Source organism: Amblyomma americanum, chromosome 11 (genome assembly GCF_052857255.1).
Source record: "Amblyomma americanum isolate KBUSLIRL-KWMA chromosome 11, ASM5285725v1, whole genome shotgun sequence".
Taxonomy (NCBI): Eukaryota; Metazoa; Arthropoda; class Arachnida; order Ixodida; family Ixodidae; genus Amblyomma; species Amblyomma americanum.
In genome coordinates this window covers 64,378,238-64,406,117 of record NC_135507.1, presented here as the reverse complement: position 1 = coordinate 64,406,117, position 27,880 = coordinate 64,378,238, and the positions used below count along the sequence as shown (strand labels likewise).

The 27,880-nt window shown below is 46.9% G+C and overlaps 1 protein-coding gene across 1 annotated transcript in view; it reads left to right on the top strand.

Annotated features, from left to right (window-relative positions):
- The first annotated feature begins 6,076 nt into the window (after positions 1 to 6,076).
- The window catches only part of LOC144110483 (uncharacterized), a 40,639-nt gene continuing 18,835 nt past the window's right edge, over positions 6,077 to 27,880 (top strand). Inside the window, exons 1-6 of the mRNA XM_077643401.1 lie at positions 6,077 to 6,285; positions 9,033 to 9,136; positions 12,422 to 12,620; positions 22,420 to 22,471; positions 25,875 to 25,981; positions 26,946 to 27,034. Coding sequence (XP_077499527.1) covers positions 6,187 to 6,285; positions 9,033 to 9,136; positions 12,422 to 12,620; positions 22,420 to 22,471; positions 25,875 to 25,981; positions 26,946 to 27,034 — 650 coding nt within the window. The 5' untranslated portion in view covers positions 6,077 to 6,186. The remainder of the gene's footprint in view (positions 6,286 to 9,032; positions 9,137 to 12,421; positions 12,621 to 22,419; positions 22,472 to 25,874; positions 25,982 to 26,945; positions 27,035 to 27,880) is intronic.

Genomic DNA, 27,880 nt, shown 5'->3' with positions numbered 1-27,880 from the left:
TGTAGGGAAGTATTTCGTCCCAGTTGCGATACATACATAGACATCATATCTGTGATGGTCTTGTTCAGCCTCTCAGTAAGTCCATCCGTTTGAGGATGGTAAGCAGTCGTTTTTCTATGACTGGTGCCACTAAGACGGAGGACCTCGTGTGTAAGAGCCGACGTAAACGCGGTTCCCCGGTCAGTTAATACAACCACGGGGGCGCCGTGGCGAAGCACGATGTGGTGAACAAAGAACTGTGCAATTTCAGCCGCGGTGCCACGGGGAAGAGCCTTGGTTTCACAATAGCGGCTTAGGTAGTCCGTGGCAACAACAATATACCGGTTTCCCATGGAGGACACCGGGAATGGGCCCAGTAAGTCCATGCCGACTTGTTGGAATGGGATTTGCGCAGGATCAATTGGCTTCAGAAGGCCGGCCGGTTTTGTCGGTGGTACCTTCCGTCGTTGACACTCACGGCAGGTTCGAACGTAGCGTTGGACGACCGCAGCAAGCCGTGGCCAGTAGTACTTGTGGCGGAGGCGTCCCAATGTTCTGGAAAAACCGAGGTGGCCAGAAGAAAGGTCGTCGTGGCATGCAGCGAGAACTTCTTTACGAAGCACGGTTGGGACAACGAGGAGATACGCAGTGTCGGTCGGACCGTAGTTTTTCTTGTAGAGGACTCCATCAATTAAGCAAAACGACGAAAGTCCGCGCGAGAAGAGTCTGGGCGGAGACGGAGCGGTTCCTTCGAGGTACTCGATTAGAGGCAGCAGTTCGCAGTCGGCCCTCTGGTGGTGGGCAAGGTCGGATGTGGTGACAGCGCCGAGGAAAGCAGAATCGTCGTCGGACTCATCTGGTGTGCACGGAAGAGGAGCTCGGGAGAGACAGTCTGCATCGCTATGTTGCCGACCCGACTTATACACGATGGTGACGTCGAACTCTTGCAACCGAAGGCCCCACCGTGCAAGTCGCCCCGATGGATCTTTGAGGTTCGCAAGCCAGCACAAGGAGTGATGATCGCTGACGACTCGAAACGGGCGGCCGTACAGTTATGGACGAAATTTTGTGATTGCCCACACAACAGCGAGACACTCCTTTTCCGTTGTGGAATAATTCACTTCGGAACGGGACAAAGTGCGACTTGCGTATGCGATCACGCGTTCCACACCGTCTTGCCACTGCACAATCACCGCACCAAGGCTCACATTGCTGGCATCTGTGTGCAGTTCCGTGTCGGCCTGCTCGTCGAAGTGGGCAAGGATAGGCGTAGATTGGAGTCGGGCCTTAAGCTCTATGAAAGCTTTTTCCTGATCTTGGCCCCAGAAAAAGGGTTCGGAGTCTTTTGTCAGGCGGGTCAGCGGCTCTGCGAGCTTGGAGAAGATTTGAACGAACCTCCGATAATAGGCGCAAAGCCCCAGGAAACGCCGCAAGCTTCGTTTATCTGTTGGCTGGGGAAATGCAGCAACGGCGGCGGTCTTTTCTGGGTCGGAGCTAACGCCCTGAGCGCTCACAATGTGGCCAAGAAACTTGAGCTCCCGAAATGCGAAGTGGCACTTTTCAGGCTTGAGAGACAGACCCGCAGAACGAATTGCTTCGAAGACGGCACGCAAACGTTTCAGGTGCTCCTCGAACGTGTCGGAGAAAATCACGACGTCGTCGAGATAGACAAGGCAGGACTGCTACTTCAGGTCAGTTAGTACGGTGTCCATCGTACGTTGGAACGTCGCAGGGGCTGAACACAAGCCGAAAAGAAGCACCTTAAATTTGTACAGTCCGTCAGGAGTAACGAAGGCGGTCTTTTCTCGGTCACGTTCGTCGACCTCGGTTTGCCAATAACCGCTACGAAGGTCGAGTGACGAAAAGTAGGTAGCATGGCGGAGGCGGTCTAATGAGTCATCAATGCGCGGCAGTGGATAGACATCTTTTTTGGTAACGTTATTGAGACGTCTATAATCTACACAGAACCGTAGGCTGTCGTCCTTCTTTGCGACGAGAACAACAGGTGACGCCCAGGGGCTCGTCGATGGTTGTATGACGTCGTCGTGGAGCATTTCGGCAACTTGGCGGCGGATAGCATCGCGCTCTTTCGACGAAACACGATCAGGACGCTGACATAGCGGTCTCTGGTCACTGTCGACGATAATACGGTGCTTAGTTATTGGCGTCTGGCGAACCTTGGATGTTGATGCAAAACAGTCGCGGAAAGAGTCAATAAGGCTTTCCACGCGGCGTTTCTGATTGGTCAGAATGTCAGGGTTCACGTCGGTCCTAATGGCTGTTGCAGTGTCCTGTTCAACTATTTCGGGGGCCATTGTTGGTAAGGCACATTGGCCGGCATGTTCGCCAAGTTCTTCAAAATGGACAATCACCGCGTTTTTCGTCAAATGTTGGGGTTCACAACTAAAGTTGGTCACTAAGAGCGTGGTACGCGCGTGAACAAGGTCGACAAGGGCGCGAGCAACGCAAACTTGCCGAGACAGTAGCAGCGACATATTCGCTTCGGCAATGCCCCGAGTACCGGAGCTGGTAACACACTGGACTGTGACAAACTTGCTTGCTCTCGGCGGTATCGTTGTGTGGTCATCAGAGATGCGTAATGGTGCTCTGTGCGGCTCGGGGTCGGTATCAACGGCTGGCTGTGTCGAAAACGATACCAATTGCTCGTGCAGGTTGATGACCGCCCCATACTCTATAAGGAAGTCTATGCCGAGAATCAGTTCTTTAGAGCACTCTCGTAGCACGGCGAAGGAGCCAGTGAAAGTTGCACCGCGGATCTTTATACGGCTGGTGTAGACGCCAACCGGCGTTACCACATGGCAACCAGCTGTGCGTATCTGCGGCCCATGCCAAGGTGTTAGAACCTTTCTGAGGGTTGCGGCTAGGTTACTACTCATGACAGAAAAGTCGGCTCCGGTATCGACGAGTGCAGATACGTCATAGCCATCGGCGGCAACAAGAATTTCGGCGGCGGAAACAATTGTTTGACAATTTGTCGGCGAGGTTTTTGGTGCCGTCGTCGATGGGGTCGTCGCTGAGGTCGTCGGTGAGGTCGGCGTTGGGATCGTCTTTAAGGTCGGCGGGTGGGGTCGTCGCATAAAATCGTCGGATGGAGGCTGTTCACTGTCTGCGGCAGCGGCGGTCCTACACCCAGAGGACACCGTCTTCAGTTTTGCCGACGTGGGGACGTACCTCTGAACTGGCCAGAGGATGACGGGCGGCCGGGCGAAGAGAACCGCCTTGGGGATGGCGATCGGGACTGGCGTCGCTGCAAGGTCGAAGATTGCACATTTTCAGCCAAGTACTGTTCGATATCCCGTGGTCTTTCACCGTAGCGTGGTCGAGGTGAGTCAGGTGAAAACCCCCTTAAACCCATCCTGCGGTAGGGGCAGTGGCGGAGGATATGGCCAGGCTCTCCGCAGTGGTAACAGAGCGGCCGATTGTTTGGCGTACGCCAAACGTGCGCTTTGCTCACGGGGGGCCTGAACTCCTGCGGCACGGAGGGTGCTGTTGCGATTGGCTCCTGCAGGTATTGCACAGGAGCGATGGGGGAAAAGGCTCGCATCGCTGGCCCGGGACTTCGTAGCGCCTCGCTGTACGTCATAACGGAGGGCGCCGAGTGTGGAGCTTGGGGTGGCTGCACAACTCGTCGGATTTCTTCGCGGACCACGTCCGTAATGGCAGCGACGCTGACCTGTGGAGCTTCAACGCGAAGTTTCGCCAGTTCCTCGCGCACCAGGCTTCTTACAAGTTCCCGAAGGTCCTCGGCGGGCAGCGACGTAGGCGTGTACTGGGACTGGGAAGAGGCTGCTACAGTAGCCTGACGTCCGTAGTGGGCGCCCTGTTCCTGTAAAGAGCGCTCGATACCCATTGCCTCCTTGGTGAAGTCGGACACTGTTCGTGGCGGGTCACGGACCAGTCCTGCAAACAGCTGCTCTTTTACGCCACGCATTAAGTGTTGTACCTTCTGGGCTTCGGGCATAGCAGGGTCGGCCCGGTTGAACAGTTGTGTCATGTCCTCGATGAACATCGCGACGCCCTCGTTCGGCTGCTGTGATCTCGAGCGCAGGGCGATTTCCGCTTTCTCTTTTCTTTCGCTGCTGGTAAATGTCGCTAGCAGCTCTCGACGAAAAGCCTCCCAGGTGGTAAAGGAAGCTTCGTGGTTCTCAAACCAGGTTTTGGCCGAGTCCTGCAGCGCAAAGTAGACGTTGCGCAGCTTGCGCTCGCCGTCCCACTCATTGAAACTCGCCACTCGGTCAAAGCTGGCCAACCAGCCTTCGACGTCCTCGAACCTATCCCCGTGGAACGGTGCCGGCGATTGAGGTGCGTGAAGGACAAATGGCGGGGCACTCCCGGAGTGCTGACTTGTCTCGCTAGCCGCGGTTGGTGTCATGGCCCTTACCGGCGCTGTCAGTTGGCCGAACTCGGGTTGTAGGCCTCGCAGGCGGCGGCTCGATTTGTGGACGGGTGTTGAGTCCAAGCGTCGCTGATCAGCGTCAGAGTTGCCCTCGCGGTGACCGTTCATGGAACGATACCCAGCGGCTCCACCAAAATGTCGCCGACAAACGTAGGGCGGCACGAAAAAAGGGCTTTTTTTAATCCGAAGGCCAGAAACCCAGCAGCGCGCGTTCGAACGGGAACGTCCTCTTCTTCGCTCCCACAGGAGCCCAGTCATGCCGCTCGGCCGCATGGCGGCGCTCGCAGAATGTGAGCAGTGTGGCAATATATTGATTATTATAGTGAAATCATAGATTATATTTGCAATAAGAAAAAAAATTGCGTTCATAAATGGTTTCGCACTCAAAAATGCTTTTTTTCTAGAATTGCTGAGAATGTCAGCTAATCGACCATCATTTTTTCCTTACACTGTGCAATAAAGTATCTTTAAGCACTGTAACAATAAAAAAAAATATTTCCCACTGATCAACAGCACAAATTTAAAAATTGCGGATGATTTCGCGCGCTTAGGCGAAATCCGAATTAGGTGCGTTGGTAGTTCGGTTCTCACATCGATTTCGGTTACGCTCGGTCTTCAAGGTAAAGCAGGCTTCAGACAAAGGCCGGCCAACTCGAATTTAAACTCCTCTTTGAGTGTCTTACGCGATCGCCTTAATGGGTGAATGCGCACATATGCAGGGTTGGTAATTATCAACTTTACATTCGTAGGTTGCAGGGAGTCCACATGTAATTGCAAGCATGGTTAAGCGATGCGACAATTCTACGCGATAGCAGGTGCTGCCACCTGTGATGCTTTCGGAACCCATGTTGCCTATCTCGAGCAACGACACGGAGAAATGCTTTGGACAGACACATATTGACTAAATAAGAGATTGAGGCCTTAAGTGCTAGCACACTAAGATATATATATTAACACTCTCTTATGGCCTTGATTTCGGTGACTGTTGGCTTGTTTTAGGTGCGTGTAAAAGCGAGCCCATCATTTCCCGTCAATTGTCTGCTCAGTATATTAACATGTGGCGGCGCACAAAGCCGCCACATGTGTCTGGTTTGTGCGTGGGCATTGGACGTAATTTCATACGCACTTTGCCCAAACCTACTTCCTTTCGCACAGGATTCTTTTTTTTGGGCCCCTTTTATATTGTCACGACCTGAAGAGCCGTGCACGTAGGCGTCAGGAAGTACCCAACACTTTGAGCTTTTTAATTAAAGAACCAGGATCCAGGTAACAGAACCAGACCACCGTTTCGTCGTCGTTTCGACTAAGCGTCGAGGCCGCGTGGCGTGTTAGGTACGTGGAAATACGTATTTGATGCATATTTGCACATATTACCTATTTTTGGTCATTTATAAAATTTAAAAAGTTGTGAATGAGTTGTCTAATCAGAATTACAACGAGTCACTTGGGTGATGTGTTAAGTTGCCATGGGAGTTTTAACAATTCTACACGTGTGCAGAAAAATTAGCTTCTACCTATTTACTACGCCTCCTCTAGCGCCAGAAATGGCTAGCCCTAGATTTATGACCGAGAACAGGCCAATATCTCTGCAACGCGCTTCTCTAAGCGATGCAGTCGGAACCTTCCGTCACGTCCAGCTGGAAGTTGTGGGTCTATTCACTGACGCCCACTTTCGAGAAGCTCACCCGCTTCCAGAACCATCTTGGACAGCGCAAGCCAAACATCTGCTACGCGCAGTGCTTAGAGGTTTCTCACTCCAGCCGTCTAAGTGTGGTTGCCTTAAAACGACCATGACTCTTCAAATTGACCCTTCGATAGAAATGCCTTTTAAGATTCTCGCGATGCAGACTGAAATCATGTCGAGGAACGGCTCCCATTACACGTATCCTGTGAGTACAAATTTCCGTTCTCTACTCTGAAAGGCAGGTGAAGTTTGTGTAACTGCTCCCGAGAGGTCATTGGAAAAATTCAGGTTAGAAACTCAACATAGAAGTGCACGTCTGGAAGCACTACGAGTGCCTCATCATTTATCCATTTTTATAGAGTATTCGTACTTAAGACTGGCTGTGTAAAACGGAGAAGCATAAGGCACACGCGAGGGCGCTATACAGAATATTTTGTAAAAACATTACCCGCTGATGTTCCCCTTCTAGAAAACGAACCTTTAGGTTCTACTTGCATGAAAAGAGACCTGTAGTTACGGCTAAGAAAAAGGACAAAGAAAGAAAAAAGATTGCAGGGCTGTTCCTTTTTTGTCCACGCGTTTATGAAGGCGCAAATAAAATAGTCTTGCGGAACATATTCCGAAACAAGCGCTACCATGAAGTATTCTGGACGAGAAGTCAACAGTCACCGAAAACACTGTGCATAGGGGAATGTTTTTTTTAATGTGTACTGCTGATCAGTGGGATAATAATGCTTCGATTAATCAATCGCTTAAAGAAAATTACTTATGAAGCAGCCGAAAAAAAGACCATGCCGCCGGTGGGATCCGAACCCTAGACCTCACAATATCGCGTCCGGTGCTCTGCCAACTGAGCTATGGCGACGGCCGTCCAATCTGCTGCTCTCGTGGGTATTTATGTTTACTGGGTGTAAGCGAACCTTGAGAGTATTCACCAGCGCCACCCTCGTTCATAGCGGTAATACAGGACGTGCTACGTACGCCGCTATGGACGAGGGTGGCGCTGGTGAACACTCTCAAGGTTCGCTTAAACCGAATAAACATAAATGCCCACGAGAGCAGCAGGTTGGACAGCCGTCGCCGTAGCTCAGTTGGTAGAGCTCCGGACGTGATATTAGGATGAGGGGTTTCGGATTCCACCGGCGGCATGGTTGTTTTGCTGCTACTTTATAAGTAATTTTTTTAAGCGAGAGGTTAATCAAAGTATTATGATCCCACTGATCAGCACTACACATTGAAAAAATTTCGCCTCAGTGTATTGTAGTCGTTATGGAGAGTGCGAAAGAGACGCAATGGCAGCACGAAGCGAGGAAGAGACAACGCGCTCAAGAGACGCCAGAAGAACGCGCCGCACGACTCGAGAAGCGTCGTAACGAAGATGCGGTTAGAAGTCGTGCCACGTCCCGGAGTGACTCTTCAACTGCGGAAGAGAGCGGTCTCAGTTCCGGAGAGCGCCGCAATGAGACGCTGCGTAGGCGACGTGCCCAGGAAACGAAGCTTTCGCAATTCAACTACGGTTAACCAGAGCTAAACCACAGCCGATTTTTTCATCTCGCGCCTGCGGAGCCCGCTCGTGTTGCTGATCTCGGGTGTGCGCTTTCAATTTCGGTAGTAAATACCCAGATGGCATGACATTCGCTGTTTCACACTGAAATTGAGCTCTGATAATAATTTACTAAAAAATCTGACGGTTTGACCTCCGTACACATGGCCACAAGACGAAAGAGTCGAGTACACGACGCCTTCAAAAAAACATACGAGCCACTCGCGATGATTTATGCTGCAGCCAACTTGTCTTCGGCCCATTTGATTTGCCTGTTTGCACAGATATTCCCGGGACGTGTCTCTGCAGTCTGCGCGGCGATTTCCAGTAAAGAGCATCAAAAAATGCAACCAATTATGTTATATCCAGGAAACTTCCTATCGTAAACAATCCTAGCACTCGTAGCACTCCGAAACAATGTGTGGGCTTCATATTAATTTAGACCACCGTGATTTCTCCTACGGAGTGCTGACATCGCACAGAACATATGGGTACCTTCTCGGTTTCGCTTCCATCACAACGCGGTCATCACGGCCCGATTCGAGACAGCGTCTACAGACTGTAGTCGCGCGCACTAACCACTCAGCCACTGCGGCGAAGTCCTGCGCCGTTCAGACAGACTAGAGGTCTGGTGCGACCGGGGCCTGTCCCGCCACAGTCATACCTATTCTCTAATGAAACCAGGCATTCTTTCGTTCCACAGTAACGCCAACTCACCAAACAAGGCGTCCTCTTAAGTCACACACCTATATTACTCTTTCATTGCCACAAAAGAGTTGCAGCTAAACATTCCAGAGGAGGTCACAAGTGCTACCTTATGAAATAATTGTTTCTTGTGGGTTGATTCCTACTAAATTACTGTCTCCAGATAAAGTTCGCCCCTAAAGTTATCCCAATACTGTGTCTATTTACTTTTTATGCAGTTGTTACTCCGTCTCTAATTGTCAAACAATGGGGCAATACGTTAGACTACTCATCTCCATGAACCTTCTTGTTTTTGTGTTTTTTCATCTTAACAATTCATATAAAATGAATTTCCCACACAACAAAATCAGTTGATAGTTTTGCGCCCTGTCTGTATGTGTCGTTCTTGTCTGTGTAAACCTTGAATAGCGCAATCACAATGCCGAAGCTCTTCTGCAATACGTAAACCAGAAGAAGAGTTGTAACGGTCTTTTTCCGCTACCGCTATATTATTTGTGGTCTTAAAGGGCAACCAGGTTGATGTTGAATGTATAAGGGGTGGCATTGCACATTTATTACTTTATCATGTAGTAATACATGCACAATCTAAAACCAAACTGTGCCTCTCTGCAGAGGCCTGTGTTTTGCATTCGCCTTTTATGATATTTTCTTATTCTAAGAACAGTTAGATTTCATTAACACAAATCCACTATTTTCATCCTTAGGTTGGATACAGGAAGTATATCCAAGGGGATAATATTGCACAATATGTTATACCGCCGTTCAGAGGAATGACATTCCGTGTTTTTTACTACGACCATGACAACTCGTACGTATAGCAACCATAACCATAACGGCATGAACTGCAGACGCTCCATTGTAAGGCACGTTGACTATGCTCTAGAACCTAAGCCACTTCAATAATTAACGAAACAGAAGTATGTGCGCTTTGGCTTACAGTTACCCGTCGAAGTACGTGTGCCCTGATTTTCGTTTTGTTACTTTGTTCCCACAATTAAATCTTGCTTTGCCTGACCCCTGCACTTTTTTCTGTACATTTTCTTGCTCTTCCGAGCCCTCATCATAACTTAGTTGCCTTTAAGCTGACACTACTATAACCTAATAAAACTACGCGCGTCCTTTGATGCCGCAGTCGTTATTCCGATCAATTAAAAACGCCGAGATTATTCATTTAGACCCGATGTGCGCTAAAATTACACAGAATCAATCCTATTATACCAATCCTGGGACCGCCAATTCGCAAAGAAAATTTTGAAACAACCGACTAATCGGCTTACGCTTTGAAGAAACTTTTTATTCCCGTAGCATTGTCAGGAGACAGCCAAGTCCACACGAAGGTTAACTACAATTGTCTGGCAATCGCACCTTGAACCATAGCTTCGCGTGCCACCAAGGTGTGATGTAGGGGACGGTAAAAGCTTTCCGAGATGGTGGTAATATTTAACTACTGCAGCAACAAAGACAAATATCGAAAATTCTTAACAAGCTGTTAAAAATACCCCTTCATAAACTCGAGTTCTTTGAAGACCCAAATGTCAGTGTTCTTGGCGCTAGTCCTTGTTGAGGAGGAAGCCGAAGCTGTGCTTCATGAGAGTCCGAGGGAGCTAAACAGGGACACAGCAGCCTACGTCGAAGAAACGTAATGTATATTGAAACCATCTGTCCTGGCACAGCCGACGAAATAGCGATGCGCTTTCTAATGTGTGTGACAAAACCACTGTGCTGGATTCCTTCGCTAATCTCCGAATAATAGCCTTTAAAGTACCTCTAAAGCATTGCCCATCGAAAAGGTGCAAGCGACGCACATTTCAAAGGTCAGAAGTTTTTTATACCGAATATAATTAATACTTTATCGCAATAAAAGCAAACATAACAGTATCGTGTAACTAGTTAAATCCTAATTTGCCATCTGGCTCACTAATCCCGCAATTGTAATGCTCTTTACTTAGGTTTCAATAATATTTGCCTTTTTAATCTATAGAAACGCAGAATATAAATGGCCGAAATGTGATCGTAATTTTTCATTAAAATCATTTCTATATAGTGGGCAGTTGAGACTTTTGGCATGAATATTGATCTTCATAATATTGCCTCCGCCATCATTCGCTGTCACAACATTCCAAAATAGGAAAAAGGAAGCTCGTACGAATAAAGTGCGCACATGTTGGTTACATAAAAATTAAGTTTAGCAATGCGATGTACAAACAAAGGATGTTTGCGGACGCAAGTGTCCCAAGCTGTGGCCTTGTGCACTAACTGCAGCCTTCAACCTTTGACAATAAGTGACGAGTGCTCGGAGAACAGAGACGCATTATATTCCTGTATTCGGGCCTATATTCCCGCTCTGAACAAGTCTTCTGGGGCTGTGAGCCAAGGGAAATGAGTCAGTCCTGCAGTACGCCTCCGCACACTCTAAACTGGTAAAAAGAGCCGTCGTAAGGTATTGTTTCAGGCGCGCCCTTGTAAAATAATGTAAGCACCTACAGGAACAAACTTTTCAGGAGCAAGTGGATCGCTATCGGTAAGCCGGGTACCAAGCGCATATTCTGAATGCTGTAGCTGAAAGCATGTTTAAATCGAAGAACAAACCCAGCGAAAATGACTGTGAAAGCAAGCTCTCGGTGATACATTACCTGCATACTGTGTCCCACAACCTGAAAAAGATTGGTAACAGAGCAGGAATTGATGTCTTTTCGGCCCCATTGAAATTTCATTCGTTCTGTAGAAAGGTTCATTCTGACCTAACTAGAAAGCCAGATTGCGTGACGAAGCATCGTCCTCGTCTTGTAAGCTGTGAAAAAAAAGTTGTTTATTCAATCCCGCAGACATGTGGTAGTATCTATATCAGCCGGACGGGGAAATGCATGAATAAAAGGCTACAGGAACAGCGCAGAAATACTCGTGTGAGCTAAGGAAGCACTGCAGCCAATTTGAGAACTGCACCCCTGCCTTTGAAAGAATGGTCGTTCTGCGCAAGTGCCGCGACAGCACCACAACGGTGACAGTAGACACTCAGGCAATATTAATATTATCAGATAAATGTGTCACAAATGCATCCGTACACCTCACCGAAAAAGAGCTGATCTTTCAAACGCCAGTAAACAAGCCAATTACTGGAGGGAAGGTTGCGGGCCAACGATATAATTGTGCCACGAGAACGTCCGTTGGTGATTTCTTGTGTTGTCACGGGAGTTGGCCTATATAAGCGAGTTCAATGCAATAAACGATGTTATTAGTCAAACGCCTGTGTTTTTGTCAATCTTTCTTCGCCGTGGTGCGACCACGCTGTAGTTGCAGAACGTTTCACACCTTTTTCTATTCGCTTCCACCCCCGGCTCATCCCAAAGGCTTGATGAAAACTAATCGATGACGCAACCATTTATATACCCTGCCAGTCTGCGCCCGCGTGTGATGTACAGTTTATTCCTCATCGACTACACCATCCGAACTACATCCGCTGCAGGAAGAAGGCCATTCCAACTGACCTGACAATAACAAGGTTTTGCGCACTCTTCTCGGTGTTTTTCTCTTTCATATATAGGCCTTCATTTTGACATACCGTCCATGATCTATCTTCCTCCTTAGGTAGTCTTTCTCTCTTGCCTACATCACCTGCAGCTATCATGTCCTCGTAAACCTCCTACTTCCACAGAAAAAAACGAGCATGACAAACAGAATACTAAAGGAAGCTTTCTGCTACAAGATGCAACGGTGGCTCAAAGCCACTCAAAATCTACTTGATGTAATGAAATTGAGGTGTAAGAATATGCATAAATGTTGGCCTGACTTAGTTTGAGTCTCTATGGCACACATCAATAGCATTGCTGCCATGCAGAATGGATGCTATGATGCCTCTTGCTGTTCATTTGAAACGAGTAAGTTATCACGATCTAGAAAACATAAATGACGGGTAGGCCAGCGATTCGGGGAGCCAATAAAACGATCAAACAGCGGGCAGTGACAGCGTAATCGCCTATTATTCCATCTGCTCGTTTTCAATTTCTGGAATGTTAATACAAAAATCCGTTTCAACAGAATGTTCCAGGTTCTCTATGGCAATTATTGAAAGCACTGACGTTTTCGTTTCCCACAGGTCCAGGAGCAGCATGTGGATAGCTCATGAGTCATTTCTACATACTCCTTACGCGGGACTAGTCTTACACAATGGAATGGTGAGGACCGGGTATATGTACCACTTCGGAAGCAACGTGGAACAGAGAACGAAGTACAAGGTTCCTCCACGCTCCTTCTTCTCATTCGCCGTGCAGATTATTGACGACAAAAGTCAAAAGGTGAGACCGCAAATTTGAAAGAAATATCGTATTCATGCTAGCGAGCATCGCTCTCGGGTATGAACCATTCCCCTGAAGTTAGAAGCCCATAAATTTTAAAACAGCATCCTCGAAGTGCCCATGCCTTTCATATGTGCATAGAGAGAGAGAAAGAGAGAAAAACTATTTTCTAGTAAAAAGTGGCGACCTTTGGGGCTTCCTCAGCCGCCCCAGGGGGCCGGAACATGAAAATTTTCGGAGAACATTTACGGTCTTGCCGAGGACCGGAACTGGACGTCCGCATCAGGACCAGCGAGACCAGCCTCCCAATGTTTAAGTAAGGTAGATGTGACTAGTTCTGCCTGAGGCCGATCCTCCGCACAGTTCCAGATTATGTGCTCTTAGCTGGCAGGCTCGCCGCACTGTTCACAGTACGGAATTACTACATAGGGAATGATATGTCTTACCGTACTTCAACGGATTTGGCTGCGCCTGCTTTTCCAGCCACCACCACGCGGCAGCCTGCTCTCGGCTCAGAGAAATGTACGGAGGAGGCAGGCTCGCTTTAAGCTTTATGTAATACTTGCTTATGGCCGGGAACGTATCCAGCACCTCACCCCGTAGACGGTACGTATGTAGATACGTTCCATCTCTACGTTGCGACGGGCTGTTTTTGAATGACTGAGAATGGTGCTGGTACCTTTCGAAACAATCGCTAGTGCTGTTGGGGCCTCTTCGGCCTCTTTCACTCTCCCGTGGCCGCCGTAGCCGCTGCTCTGCGACAGACGCTCATCGCGGAAAGGTGTCGGCTGTTCGATTCTCTCAAGAATACAAGAGTCTCTCAAAGTTACCTTCAGGACATTTTCTACGCGAGTGGAAAATGACTCCTGTCTACGTGTTGTGTAGACAGGCGTCACGCCTTCTTTTAAACTTCCTCCACGACTCGAATTTGGGCTCCAGAAGGTGACAGTAGGAGTTCAGTATCGATGATTACAAGCGATTGTGTTTAGACATGCAGATCAATCAGATGTCAAGTATGTCCCTGCTTTGTGGGATATATTCAGCATTTAGGTATAGTACGGTGGAGCAATTGCCAACAGAATCCGCAAGGCTGACCCCACCAGTAGCTGGAACAATATCAATCTCACCACAGATGCTCACCGCTAGCATTAAAAGCGTCTTTGCATGTTAGGTAGTATTCAACTGCATCACATTACACGACATTATCGTCGCCTTGACACTTTTTTCCTAACATCTTCGTCCTGGATCTCCTCCGGCCTTCATTACGATCCGCTGCATGTTCATAGGGAGAGTGCTTGACCCGAATGCGTTCGCGCAAACCTATAGGAAAAATCATCTAGCCACTGACTCGCTCAAATCATGACGTTATTAGGGTACAGGGTGCGTCTAATACCTTCTACGCGGTCAGATTTCAAAGGGAGCGTGATCAACACGGTATTAATAGAAAGGGCGGCCACCCCTGCCGGTGACCCCTCCTGCGTTCACGTATTTTCCAGGGGTATGTGTTACGACTTCAGTTCACCTATGGTGAGCTCTGAAGCTCTGTAAGGCAAAAACCCCTTGTATAATCGTAGGTGTTGTCCTGTGTCTAGTTCTGTGAGCTTGCATATTATCACCTCGTGCGAGACGTTATCGAATGCTTGATTTAATTCAAACCCCATAGTGGCCCCCGTACCGTGGCCGTTCCTCGGTTTCCTCGGGACCGTTCCTCTGGGCCGTTCCCTAGAGTGTTTTCTATGATTTCTACAGAGAACGGGAGGTTCTCTCTCTGGAGACACCGATAGGGGTGCGAGCAAGGTTTACGTGCCTCGCATCGGCTCCGCGTTCCACAGTGTTTCGTGTACCAAAACTCCTTTTCTGGTGCAAAAAGTGGTTTCATTCGAACACTAACACCTTTTTGAAGATGCTGGTGACTGCCTTTACCCCTAGTTTTTTCGCAACATCAAGAACTTTGACTACGGCTGAGGCGCTACACACCGCCTGGCTAGCCCTAAAGCCAACCACACCGGTGTAGGGGTCGCGTGCGTACTCGTCTCTTCGGGACCTAAATGGAATACACTGTCAGCGGGATATGCACGCCGCGGAATTCAACTCGGCGGAATGGTGTGGTCTTCAATGCCCTTACAGACTTTCCCGGGTTGGAATCCAGCAAACCCGAAGGAACGCAGGCAAGCAAAAAGGAGACGGTTGCAAGTATTGCCTCAAAGGCCGACGAGAGAGCGGCGACCCGTCTCCGCACAAGACGGCTGCCCGTTGGCCACTTCAAGATCGTGTTTCACCCTACGGTTGGTGTCAATCTGGTCAAATACAACGAGGGAGAGTAGTGAGATTTTTTAATGCTTGCTAGTTTCTCGGATCTCTCCCTTGAAAGCTCTGCCACAATCCCACCTCTGAGGCTCCTTACAATGATAAGCACCTCCGGTACCCTTGCCTTGTCCTCCCTCTGTTCACTCTGCATATGGCAATGGAACAGCGCCGGTTGCGAAAGAACAGACAATCTCTCACTTTACGCATAGCAGTCTACACCCACACCCGATGTTATCAGCGTTGAAGAGTCTTTAACAGCATGCAAGCTTCTCGGCTAGCAGGCTATACACTCCCATTCTACTTCCCCGTGGGTTACCACACATATCCAAAGAAATACCGTGTACGTAGCTCACGATCTCCCTGATCTCTGCTCCGACTGCACTCTTCTCGAGCTCCTCGCCCGTCGTACAGGACGTTACATATTTGATTTTAAATATCTACTCTCATCCTAGAGGTAACTTCACTCCTGTTTTTGAAGCAAATGACAGCGCATACAAATAGCAGATTCTGCTCCTATAGTAGTAACGGGTGATTTTATTTCAGCACACGTAGACTGGGGATACAATAGGAACACTCGCTAGGGCACCAGCCTCTCTTTATACTATCAGCAAAACAGGTGCACCCTAGTCACGCACTGCACGCTAGCCACACGCATTGATAACATTGCTCTTATCCCGTTAGCGCGGCATTTTGTCAAAATTCCTTCGGTCTACCATTCCTTGCAGGCTGATAACATCACCATCTGAGCTAATACCGTCACCAAAGGAGAAATCGGATGCAAGCTCCAGCTAGCCGCTGACACTGTTGCTGCACATGCAAGCAGAATCGGTCTAAGCTGCTCGGCGGCTAAATCTGAACTCCTTGTCATAGACCTAAAAGAACGGTGTCCTGCTAAGATTAGATGACGCAACCATCCGACAGGTTAATAGAATCAATATTTTAGTTCTCAATATTTGTGACAGCGGCTCCAATGCTTAGACCATAAAATAATTCCTGCGGTGAATGTCAATACAGAATCACTAATTAAGTGTATCGCCAGTCGCCATCGCGGCATGAAGGAGGCAGACACAGGTCGCCTCATTGAAGCCTTTTGCATATGCAGGATCACCAAATACATCACCAACTACTTACCGACGGAGACCGAGCAACTCAATACACTCATCCGCACAGCCTACAAAACTGCTCTCTTTCTCCCTAAATCAACGTCCAATGAAAAATTTCTTCAACCACGGGGGCACAACACCCCGGCAGAGCTGGAAGAGGCGCACCTCATAAGTCAGTCCTATATACTCTCACACATCGAAACCGGCCAAATTATCCTGCGCAGACTTTGAATAAACTTCCCCGGCCATACCTCGGCGACGCGAACTCCTCCCACTGCTGTAAGCATTAATCTGTACCTACCGCCACTTCCAAAAATACCCATTCAGAGCATGATCAACAGAGACGGAATGTTAGAGCCAAGGCTTTGCACAAGAATTATCGCACTCATGTTCCGGTAGTTTACGTAGACGCGGCCGAAAATTCAGACCTGCCAGCTTACGCATTAGCCTTAGTGGATGGATTGCAAAACCCTATAGGAAGTGCGTCTATTCCAAACTTGGAAGATTCCCTGGAAACGGAAGAGAAGGCAATTGCCTGATTAATCGCACACTCCTCCACTGACTATATTTTCTCAGTTTCTAAAAAAATCAGTAATTATGCAAATCTCAAAATCAAAACTCCTAGCATCATCCCCCCCCCCCCCGAAATTGACTCATCCTACCTGTCCTTGCACACAGCGGACACCCAGACAACATCGCCGCCGGCTCCCATGGGAGCGAACTTGTCAGCTGGGCTGAGAGCGACCTGCCTTCGTCTCGCAGTGTCAGGGATCGTCATCTAAACTATCACGACCTCACCTTGTTTTATAGAAATTCCCGCCTAATCAAATCCTCACCGTATATATATCTTCCAAAATGAGACCAGCTTTTCTGGCGCAGGCTTCAAGCAGCCACATGCACGACCAGTTTCGTTCTCTCAATTATATTCCGCCATAAGATCTCTCCACACTACTAATTGTGTTCTAACACCAGAGCACACTTCAATCACATCTTTCTGAACCGCCCAAACAAATACAAGGCCTTGTGTCAAGGGTCAGGGCATTCAGGCGCAACGGGAGGCTGCTCTGCGCAGCTCTCTGCCGTAGATACAGCTTCTGTCTGGGGGCTGGGCCCGTGGGGTCGCCGAAGCAGAGACATGCCTGGCCACATCTAGAGGGTAGTCGCCCTGCCCATGGATCATTAAAGTTGTTACCTACCTCCCAGCCTTCCTTCCAGCACTCCTTCATATAGTCTGTTACAACCTGGACCGATTCGTCATACAGATTTTATTACTCACACAGGCACCGCAGCCGAGGTCATCCGGAGTCTCTACAACGCCCGAGTCCACATGCGGTGTCAGAACTGGGATCTCAAAAACAAAAGGGCTCTGAATGCTGCGACGTTCATGACTTCAAATTTTTGAACGCAAGAAAAATGGCGGGATAGATTCTGGGACTTTGACCCTCGTTTGACAAGCTTGAGACACCGAAAGGCTAAAATGGACAAAATGGCTGCATCTGAGGGAGCTCCATCTCCACTGTAATCGCTCGGAGCAAGCACGTGGCATTAAGCTCGTTATTCCGACATTTACAGATTATAACACGGCGGTTCCCAGCAGCTACCTATTTTCCATGCTAGAAGGAATGGGACAAGGGAAGCGTGGTTCGGTACGCAACTGCTGGGAATGCCAAGGCGCAAGATGGCTGGAGGTGCTCATGATTTTCAATGGCGAGACGAAAAGGTGAAGTTCACAAAATCATTTTAGCATTAACGAAGCTCGCGCTCGAGTACTTCGATACTGAACCCCTTAATGTACGTTTAGAAATGTTCCGTCAGGATGGACAGATAGTAGGGCAGAATGTCCGAACGTTGGTGATGTCACTTCAGCGCCCAGCACGCAATACGCTAAGAAGAGAGGAGGAAGGTGATGCGCTAAAATAATGAATGTGAATTAGCTCAGCTAATCCAGGGTATACAAAGATAAAGCTGTCGGCGTTCATAGCGTTCATTGGCTTTGGCGTTAACAATGTTGTAGATGCCGATGATTTTGAGGAAAGGAAGAGCGCATGCGCCATGGTCTTAGTGACCGCGCCGCGGCTGCTCGCGTTGGGAGAAGGCGCAATGGAAGAAGAAGACGCGGCTGGTAACCGCATGTATAGCAAGCCGCATGTTCAGAGCCAACGGGATGCTGCTTCTACTCATCCCGAAGTCGTTGCCTGGCATGAGGCTGCCCGTCTACTTAAGAATGAAGCGCTGAGAGGTAAGCGCGTGTTTCTGAGACACCTGAGGTATGTGAAGAACGTCTCGCCAATCGTCATCACCTTTCACCAGCCGCGTCTTCTTCTTCCATTGCGTCTACTCCCAGGCCGCTCCGTGGCTTGCATCCTCCACCACGGCGCAGCCTCTAAGAGCATAGCGCATGCGCAGTGAGGCGTATAGCTAAGCGATAACGTCAAGCGCGGCGCAGCGCGGAGACTGGCGAGGTGACGCCGCGCGGCTCGGAGCACCGCGCTTCCACAGTGAGGCGCATAGCTAAATGTGACATCACGCGCGGCGCTGCCCGGAGACCGGCGATGTGACGATGAACACCTGTGACTCGGCGCAGCTGGTTGCCAAGGTTAGGCGTAAGCGCATAAGCCACTAGCGCGGACCGCCTGAAATGCGCTGCTGACTAGCCTAGTGTAGCTTTCGCTACGAAAATACGCGTATGACCTACTGAAAGACAAATGGCCTATTTGTTTGTGGCCAGTTTTAGAGACCCGGTGCGCCGGTTTGGGATAAGAGATATTTCGACCAAGCTGTGGAGTCCGCATTGGATGAGCAGCGAAAGGAGGCGCTAACGGGGAACACAGAGAAAGAACGCGTCGTCAAGAGTACAGAGCAAAACCACCAGGGCTGCTTTTTTTCACAGAGCGGGTAGGTCGCTTAGGACAGCTGCTAGCGCAGCTGATGGAACGCGAAGATGAAGCCCGGGCTCAGCAGCGTCCACTCATTCTAAACCAGAGACCGCCGCGGAGGTTCAGGCGTAGTATGAGAGATTTTGCGAAAATTGTGTGCTTCGCTTGCCAGAGTCGCGGACACATTGCATGGTTCTGCCCAAACGTGCGCCGAAGGGAGCTACAATCTGAAGCAGCTGAGACCCGTCCAAAGCAAGCGTATGGAGAGGCTCTGGGTGCTGTGACAAAACAAAAACCAGGAATCCCTGCCACGCCTCAGGATCGTGGGGATTCAACAGGGGATAATTAAGAGGTTCTGCTTTGTGTTGCACTCAAGGTTTGCCTGTTGAGCGCTGCAGGCTAAATTGTTGCTGCCTGTAACTTCTGATAGGCACAGGGTAAAGGTGAACTTGCTTAAGGAAAGCGGTTAATCACGCATCGAAAGAAAGGGAATCGCAAGGTGTTCGAAGCGCCTGGAAGTGTTGCAACCGGGTTTGTAGGTATAACCGGGGGTCTCCTTGGATTAGGCGGTGTGTACTGGTTACACTTCACTTCCGCCGGAATTGCATTACATCACCCCTGCTCAACATACTCGGACACAGGGTCTCTTCTAAAAGTAGTGTGGGTATGTTAGAACAAGATTTTAAAAGTTTATAATTAAAGTCAGTAAAACTAGCCATATACGTCTAAACCCAATTCAGGCACAAGAAATGCGGGCAATGAGAGAGCTAATGCAGCGGCCATTCCAGTTGATTCTAGCCCCGAGTATGTGGTAAAACTTGCAGAAACGTTCTGGTTGCGCACAAGACATGCTTCAGGACACATAAAATCCTACCTTCCGATTTCCGAGGCCCCGTGCAATGCTTTAAAACACACCTTTGCGTGAATATTCTTTTGCGCTCAGCACGTGCCGGCTTCTTATGTGCTTAGCGCGAAACAGTGGCGAAAAGTTATGAATCACGGGATATTTCACTGGCAACATACGGTCTATCTCCAGATGCCAGAACGTCTGTGGACGCCTCCTTCTGGGCGTATGAACCGCGCCGTAAAGAAGGAATAAAGGAGGGAATGAGAGAAGAAACGAAGAAAGGTGCCGTAGTGGAAGGCTCCGGAATAATTTTGACCACAGCGAACAATACACGGGCGCATTTTGCGTTTCACGTTCATCAGCATGCGGCCACGGAGGCCGGGTTCGAACCACGAAACACTGACTGAGCAGCCCAGCGCCTTAACCATTGAGCCATTGCAGCGGGTACCACTGTTGGCGCACGTGTAAAAACAGGTGCATGTTAATTCGCTGGTTATCTATTGCCGATAGGAACATTACGGCAATTGAAGATTTGTGGCCGGTGGTTAGTAATAGTCATATCAGTTTTAAAATTTCGATAACGTGATAGCGCTCAGCGCTGTAGCTCGCTAAAATTTGGCTATTTCGAATACTTACATGCGCTAGAGGGGTTGCTTTGCCTGCATGCTTTTGGAAAGTGCACGTATTTTAGCACGAAATAGCCAAATTTTGTTTAGCCACAGCGACGAGGATAACCGCGTTTTCTAAATTCGAAGAACTGATATTGGTACTACTAACGGCAGGCTAGAAATATCCAATTTCTATCAACTGCCCATCGGTAATAGTTAACAGGCTAACTATTAGAATTTTGTTAATAGCTTACTAGCTAACAAGATTCGCCTTGTGTTTTCACGTTCGCCGACATTGGTGTTACTATGACGAAAAAACCTTCTCTTTGCCTCAAAAACAATATGTCGAAAAATTATTGACCAACTTCTCGGAAACTCCAGTTGTGTCCCTTTTACCTCAAGGGGATAAGGCGTCGTCACGCTCTCTTATTGTTCGGTGACTGCATCTTTCGAGGGGTGCGGAATTGGACCAAGGCAAACTTTGAGCTGTTAACTAGCAGTGTGAGTTCCTCTGATGAACAGCATGACGTGATTCCCCATGGATGTGACTGGGAGCTTCGGACAATGAGAAAGGGCCAAATGACATTGCCCCAAAAGACTCAAATTAGTGTTTAAAAATAATGTCCCTGATTTTCTTAAATCTCAAGCCTGAATAACTTTTGTTGTGGAACAATACGGAACACGCTTCAGATTAAACGGTAAAGTCTGCTGCGATATTGTGGCTGTTGTCCTGAACCTCGCGCCGTTTTATGCACCTGCGCGGAAGGTATCTGCTGGCTCCTGATGAGAAATGAATCCCTTGGCTTTCATACGTAGTGCAACCGAGCCTTGAGAGCGTTCATCAGCGCCACACTCGTCCATAACGGTGGACATGGTACGTTCTATATATCTGCTAGCGCCACATGAAACGTAATCGAACGGTGAGAGCCTAAGCTATGCTTCTTATGGCATGAAGATGGCCAGAACCACGGCCCTCTTTAACTGATGAGCAAAACAGAGAATGGGAAAGAAGGTCTTGTGATCACATAGATGACAAAAGCCGACAGTCGCAAAAACCAAGAAGCGTACGGAATGTAATAATTTAATTTGCGGCGTTCATCATTGGGAGAGTAATCAGGCGAATATTTTCAAAGATAATTCACCAAGAAGCAGAAGAAAAAGAACCTCGAGCCGCTGGTAGGATCTGAACCCACGACCTCCGAATTTGCGCCTCCGTTCCTCTACGAACTGAGGTACGTAACCATAGCTCTAATCATACGCTTTAGGTGGTATTTTGTGTTGTGTAACCTAACCTTGAAGGTCTCTCGTTCATCTTTCGAATCAAGCTTTCTAGTCAATTATTTTGAAGAGTATTTACTTTTATTCTCATTGACGAACACCAAAAATTAAAACTATACCCTGTATGCTCTTAGATTTCGGGGACTGTTGGCTTCTGCCATTGTACAGTTGGCTATGTTTTCTGTGCACAAAACTAGAGTTTACCAGCACACATTGTTACTTTGCTGGGACACCTCAGAGCATCATTGCCTACCATGCGCCAACCAAGTGGCCCTGTGTTCGGCAGACTTGTCATTCACCCCATAAGAGTCCTGGTGTGTACGCGAAGTGCGGAGCTTTCTCCGTAATCAGCCTAGAAATTTTTTAGTCTTTTAGGCCCTTATAAACTCTGCGTCGACGCTGCTGTATTCGCGCAACCACAAAAGCTTTGAAAGGCTTTGTGGGTCTGTGGTTTTGTTACTTCTCTTGCCTATACAAATACCCAAATTTGCCACACAGTCGACTTGCTTTGAAATATTGGTAAGGGTAAAAAACCAAAAACAGTCCACATCTGCGACGTCCGCTGCTTAGGGTATCGTTGTCGCCTCCGGAGCAGATGGCTTGGCGTAGCTGTCTCCGAGCTTAGGGAGCACGCTGCGAGAATGGGTCCGATTGTCAGCCCTGCTTCGCAATCATGTGCCCAAGATAGCAAGGTTCTGCGTTTCGCTCTGCTCTGTCAGTAATATACGTTGCTCAAGACTGCCATTAACTGCTGTTTTCAACCCCCCTCACTAATTTCAGTTATTTTTAAACGAAGAATATATTAAGACGACTGACGTTCCATATTTCATAAGTAAGTATGCACAAATTCAGTAAGTATGAATACATATTGCTGTAAGCTGGGTGCGCACCAGCTGGGCTGAAGTTGAAGTGCGTATTTTATTTACAGTTCAGTTAACACAAGAAATATAGAGGAAGAGATGTCATGGTAGGAAATCCGCAGGTAGAACCTCGCATTCTAATTTCAGTAAAATACTATAAGTAACTAATGTGTGGATGCACGCAGGGACCAAAGACTAACAACATTAACCATGCAACACAAACAAAATAGTAACAAGAATTATACGAAACAAAGCAAAGATAAGACAAAGGAGACAACTTAAGAACAAAATGCCGCCGGCAATGTGTAATGATATGTTAGGAATAAGGACAGAAGGCAATAATGTAGAAATTAAAAACATAATAAAAGTGTAGGATGTCATAGTGACTTTCACAGTAGACGATTAGTTTTTCAGGTATAAGTATTAGGCAGGTTAAGGTGCACTTTTTTAAACAAGGAATTTGAGTATAGGTCTGAGTTATCTCTAAATTTAAAGATTGCAAAAATGATATGGAGGAAAATTGAAGGCGTTGGTAACCATAGCTAGTTCTCAGCTTCGATAGCAGGAAGTTATTACGCACGGCAGAATATTTGAATGATGTTTATAATGCGTTATCATTTTGTGAGGAAAGGTGTTCATTGAGGTGACGATGAAGAAGATTTTAAATATGAAGAATTTCGAGAGGGAGAACATGTAACCGTGTGAACAAAATGAGTGAGGGTGACTGTCGAGGGAAAGACGTCTAAATGTGAGCAACTTTATTCTGAACTTTTATTAAGAGGTGAGTATTGCAGGGGTAACACCCCTTCCTGAAATGACCTTAGTACAATTGCCTATATAGAAATGCGTTGCCCAAAGACAGTAAAGTTTGGATGACGAAATAGTTTCCAGCGTTATATAATGCTCGTAAACGGTGTAAAATTTATTTTTTGATAATGTAAATTTATATTGTTTCATAATGATCATGTAATTTTATGTGCTTTCAGTTAGAACACCCAAGATTAAAGCATGCCTTCAGACGAGGTAGCAATTGAATTTAAGTGTAACAGTGTAGACATATGTACTACCTTTTTGTAAGTTGAGTCAGAATGTGACAGAAAGCCTTAGCAATGACTTGAAGGCAGGCATTATTGCTGCAGTAATGCTCCTTACAGACAGAAAGCGAAACCCTTTAATGAAAAAAGCAGAGAATCTAGCCGGCGTTTAAAAGTCGTTGGCATGCAACTCTGCGTAAGGAAGGAAATTTGGGAGAAAGATGGAAGGAGAGTGGCGCTGCGGAAAAGTGAAAATAAAAGAAATCAATATAGCAGAAGATAAAATGTACCCATTAAACGTGTACTTACGTGCATCGCCGAGTAATTATTACGCTGCGTGAAGAATACATGAGGGACGCATGTATGGTGAAATTACAGCTTGTCAAGATGATCATTGTCATTTAAATACTCAAACAGAAAGTTGATTGCATGCCTGCGTCGCCTCAGGCTTGGTAACGGACCTTGAACACAGTTCATTGTTAGAGGCACGGGGGAGACCTGCATGCAGTGTTTAAAGTACGCACGCTCGCTCAATACAAATAAGGTTGATTTGCAGTTTAGATATCTATAGAAAATAATGTCAATGCGAAGTGGTACAATGATAGTATAATTTGCCGGCAATATGGTACTTCAGCACATTAATCAGGATAAAAAGTGAATAATATAGGGATATGATAAAGCCATGCTGGCGTCTTTGAGAGCGGGCGAACAAACAGCACGGAGATTAGCGGAAATATCCTGGTAGCTTTCATTGAGGTCGCTTTTCTTGAGATGCTACGAGCCTTTCCTGTTCACCAGACAGAGTCTCTCATCACTGCACGGATCAAGTAAAGCTCTTTAACTGCTCTGAAGACTGGACAGCAACAGTGTGTAGTTATTCTTACGCATGCCAAGTTTCTAACAACTAATGAACTCGTATATTGCGGTTTATTAGTGACTTTCCTGCCATGACGACTTTATTACTTAGCACTTGCTAAGAGGAGTTCACAAGCGTAGTAAGCGTTCCGCGAAAAGTCGTTTGGAGATAAATATAGAGTTGTTCAAGTTTTCAGCATATTTTAAACTTTGTTGTTTCTCGTAAAATCCTGAAAAGAAAATAGCACTGTTATCGGTTTGCCTGCCTTCACAATTCTTTGAATTCTGCCCAGTTCCGCCGGATCACCGCCGACCCTTTCCTTTACATCTGCGCCTGTCCTTAAGAAGGCCCTGATGTGGAGCCTGCCAAAATAAAAATACACATTTCGTTATCTCAGCGGGGCCGAACGCGGCACCTGAAATTGGACCGGAGCTCACTCAAAGCGTTTTTATGCAGTCCACAGTCAGCCTCTTCACTGGCCTCTGGGACGATAAGATCAAGCAATTTGAATTAATCCTCTCGTCTTCCGGATCATTTACTTCAAATTCAACTAAGCCAAAATTACGCTTTATTGAAATGTGTCAATTTGTGCCGTTTGTATTGGTTTATTTCCGTAAGCTTTGTTCTGAAGAAAGCTATGAACTATCCATATTCAGTATGCTCCTCTGGATGTTTCGCTACTTATACCGTTAATTTCTATTGGCCAGTCACTGATTGCCTAAATAATTCTTGAGTGTTAGCTTCCCCTGTGGGAGGTCGGCTCATTTGGTTTCCACAGCACAGTAAACAAGGAGCTTACAAGCGCAAAAGACGTAAAGTGTATTATGTATGAATTTGTATGCGTTTGTATATATGCAATACGTATGCAAAATGTATACATATATACATGTATACATATGCACGCTATGATGCAAGTGCGTGGACTGGAATCACAACGGCATAGAATTACATTGTACTACAAGAAACGCAAGTTTGGATGAGCTGTTTTATTATATGAAGATATTAGTGAGACATTGCTTAAAAGTAATGTGTGTCGTTCTGAGAGGCTCTCAAATTCTAGTATTTGTTGTGTGGAAGATCAGAAATCACACTAGTAGCGTGTATCATGTCCCAATTCTTCAGTAGAAATGTTAAAATTCTTCATCTTTCAAAATGTACAAGCAAGAAAGGGCGAGCGAATGATCGAAATTTTAAGGCAAGAGCCTTTCTTGCCAAAGCAGTGTCCGCAAGAGCTGTCTGCAGGAAACGTGTAGAAGTGTCCGCTCCACCTGTTGATCTAACCAAATGTCATCCAAGGTCATCATTGACATTGATCAATTAACGTAATGAATTGATAAATAATTATTGTCAGGTAATCAATATGATATAATTAGAATCAGCAGGACGCCACAAAGGCTTTCGCCTTAATACACATAAGGTGGCTTAAGCGCTCCGCTGAATTTTTTTGTCTGCGCTGTGCCACTGAGTATATCGATCTTATTTCAGGCGATTACGAGCTTAAAACATACTGTAGGTTCTACACCAACGACCAGTGGGTGATATCTTCCCATGTGTATGACGGCTGGCAGCAGGGAAATTTTCCATCAAACATAGTAAGTGATACCCTTGCTGTGCACTGCCGGTTGCCATAAGACACGCTTTACCATGCTTCGTAACCTAAGCAGTTTATGCATCTTTTTTATTATTAGATACTGCTCGATAAAATGACAAGTTTTGTTTAGAACTCATATCGTACAGAAAAGCCTGGGAACGGATTTATTATAGGAAGGCAGTGGGGAAAGAATTGCCCGTGATACTAAAAAACAATTTCAAGGGTTTCGGAAGGCAGGGCTTTTGGCGTGACAATGTTATTGTTTGCCCTTTTGGAGGGGTCATTTCGGACAGATTTGTTGTTGCACTCTACAAAGCATAAACACCTGCAGCATCGTGTAGACTCATTTCATAGCAATTTTTCCGTAGCGGTTTTTGCTAATTAACAATTATAGGGCCCGCTTTATGTCTAATTTTTGCAGTGAAGTATGGTATTGCTACTATATTTTTCTTTCCAATTATAATAAAAAAGCCACAAGTATTTTATTTACACTGCAATAAATTTACGAGTCTACAATTCTTGTCATGTCTCTACAACGCGGGCCTCTGGAAAAACATTTAACTAAATTAGCCCTGAAACTTGCCAGGTAGACCTGTATACACCATCCTTTTGCCTTTGCTGCATCTCACCGCTTCGTAGGCACTAAGGTCAAACTGTAACGAATGCCTGAAAAATGTGCGCGCTGGGTAACGTGACTGTGGCCGTACGCTTGAAGCAGAAGTATGGCATATGAAAGCACACAAAAGAGTGAATTTTTTACTTAACCTTAGACTTTATTTATTTATAAAGAGCACCCAATACTTAAAATCAATAAAAAATAGGAGAGGGGTCAGCCCCTGCGATCATAACTTTGAATGCTTCCGGCGCATATCTCATAACAGTAATAAGAAGGCCAATCTTTTTAAATTTTTTTGAATGGTTCCCGCTTACCCGCATTCGGCGCCATTACTTTTATTATATTGCAGTATTTCCGAGAACTCAGCAATTTCTTTTTCCGCCCTGGCTATGGCTCGAGTATGTCGAGAAAAGCGAAGACAACAGCAAGAACAGACAAGTATGTATTCTGCCGATTTCACTAGCCGCTGTACACATACCCTTCTAGACAGGAGATCAACGCTGCGTACGGCGCAGTCCAATGACTGTAGTGATTGGAACATGCAGTGCGGACGGAGTGCTTTTGGTTCCACAAAGAAAGCGCAGATGACGGCAAATAACGTTTGGTGAGCGTCTCCCTCCAGTAGCCGTGCGCTCGATGCCTTCGTAGTTTTCGTTCGCTGCCAGACCTTCGCGCTTACTTAGAAGGACCCATTCAGTTGCATTCCGTGGTCAGGGCTCAAAGTGCCTGCACGTGTTCTTTAGCGGGAGTTTGCGCGATAGCAGTCAGCACTGAGAAATTACTTGCGCTGAACTTCCGTGTGATTCACGGAGGCTAGTTAAACCCAGTTTATACGGTTGGAGCCAAAAATTCTCACGCTGCCATAGAAGTTGGATCCCCTGCGTAGAAACGTTAACGCAAAATAAGAGACATTCACAAGAAAGGTTAAGAGGACAATGGGCAAAAAAAGCGCGTTGTCTTGTCCACCTTTCTTGTGAATGTCTTTTTATTTACATGAGTAAACGAGAGGCTGGTGGTGCATAGCGGTTCCTGCTACTCTTTTTCACCAATCTGCAGCAACCACTCTGTCCGACAATGTACAGTTCAACATAACATAAAACAAACACAACCAGTACACAAAATATAAAACAAAGTACAAGCGTCAGTTATAATGAGACAACAAAAATACCTTGAATATTAAGAGAACAGTACACAATCCAATACACATACGATATATAAATCAACAAGGACTGAAGAGCACGAAACAGGCTGATTTGCAGTACACACAGCAAAAGTAAATAACAA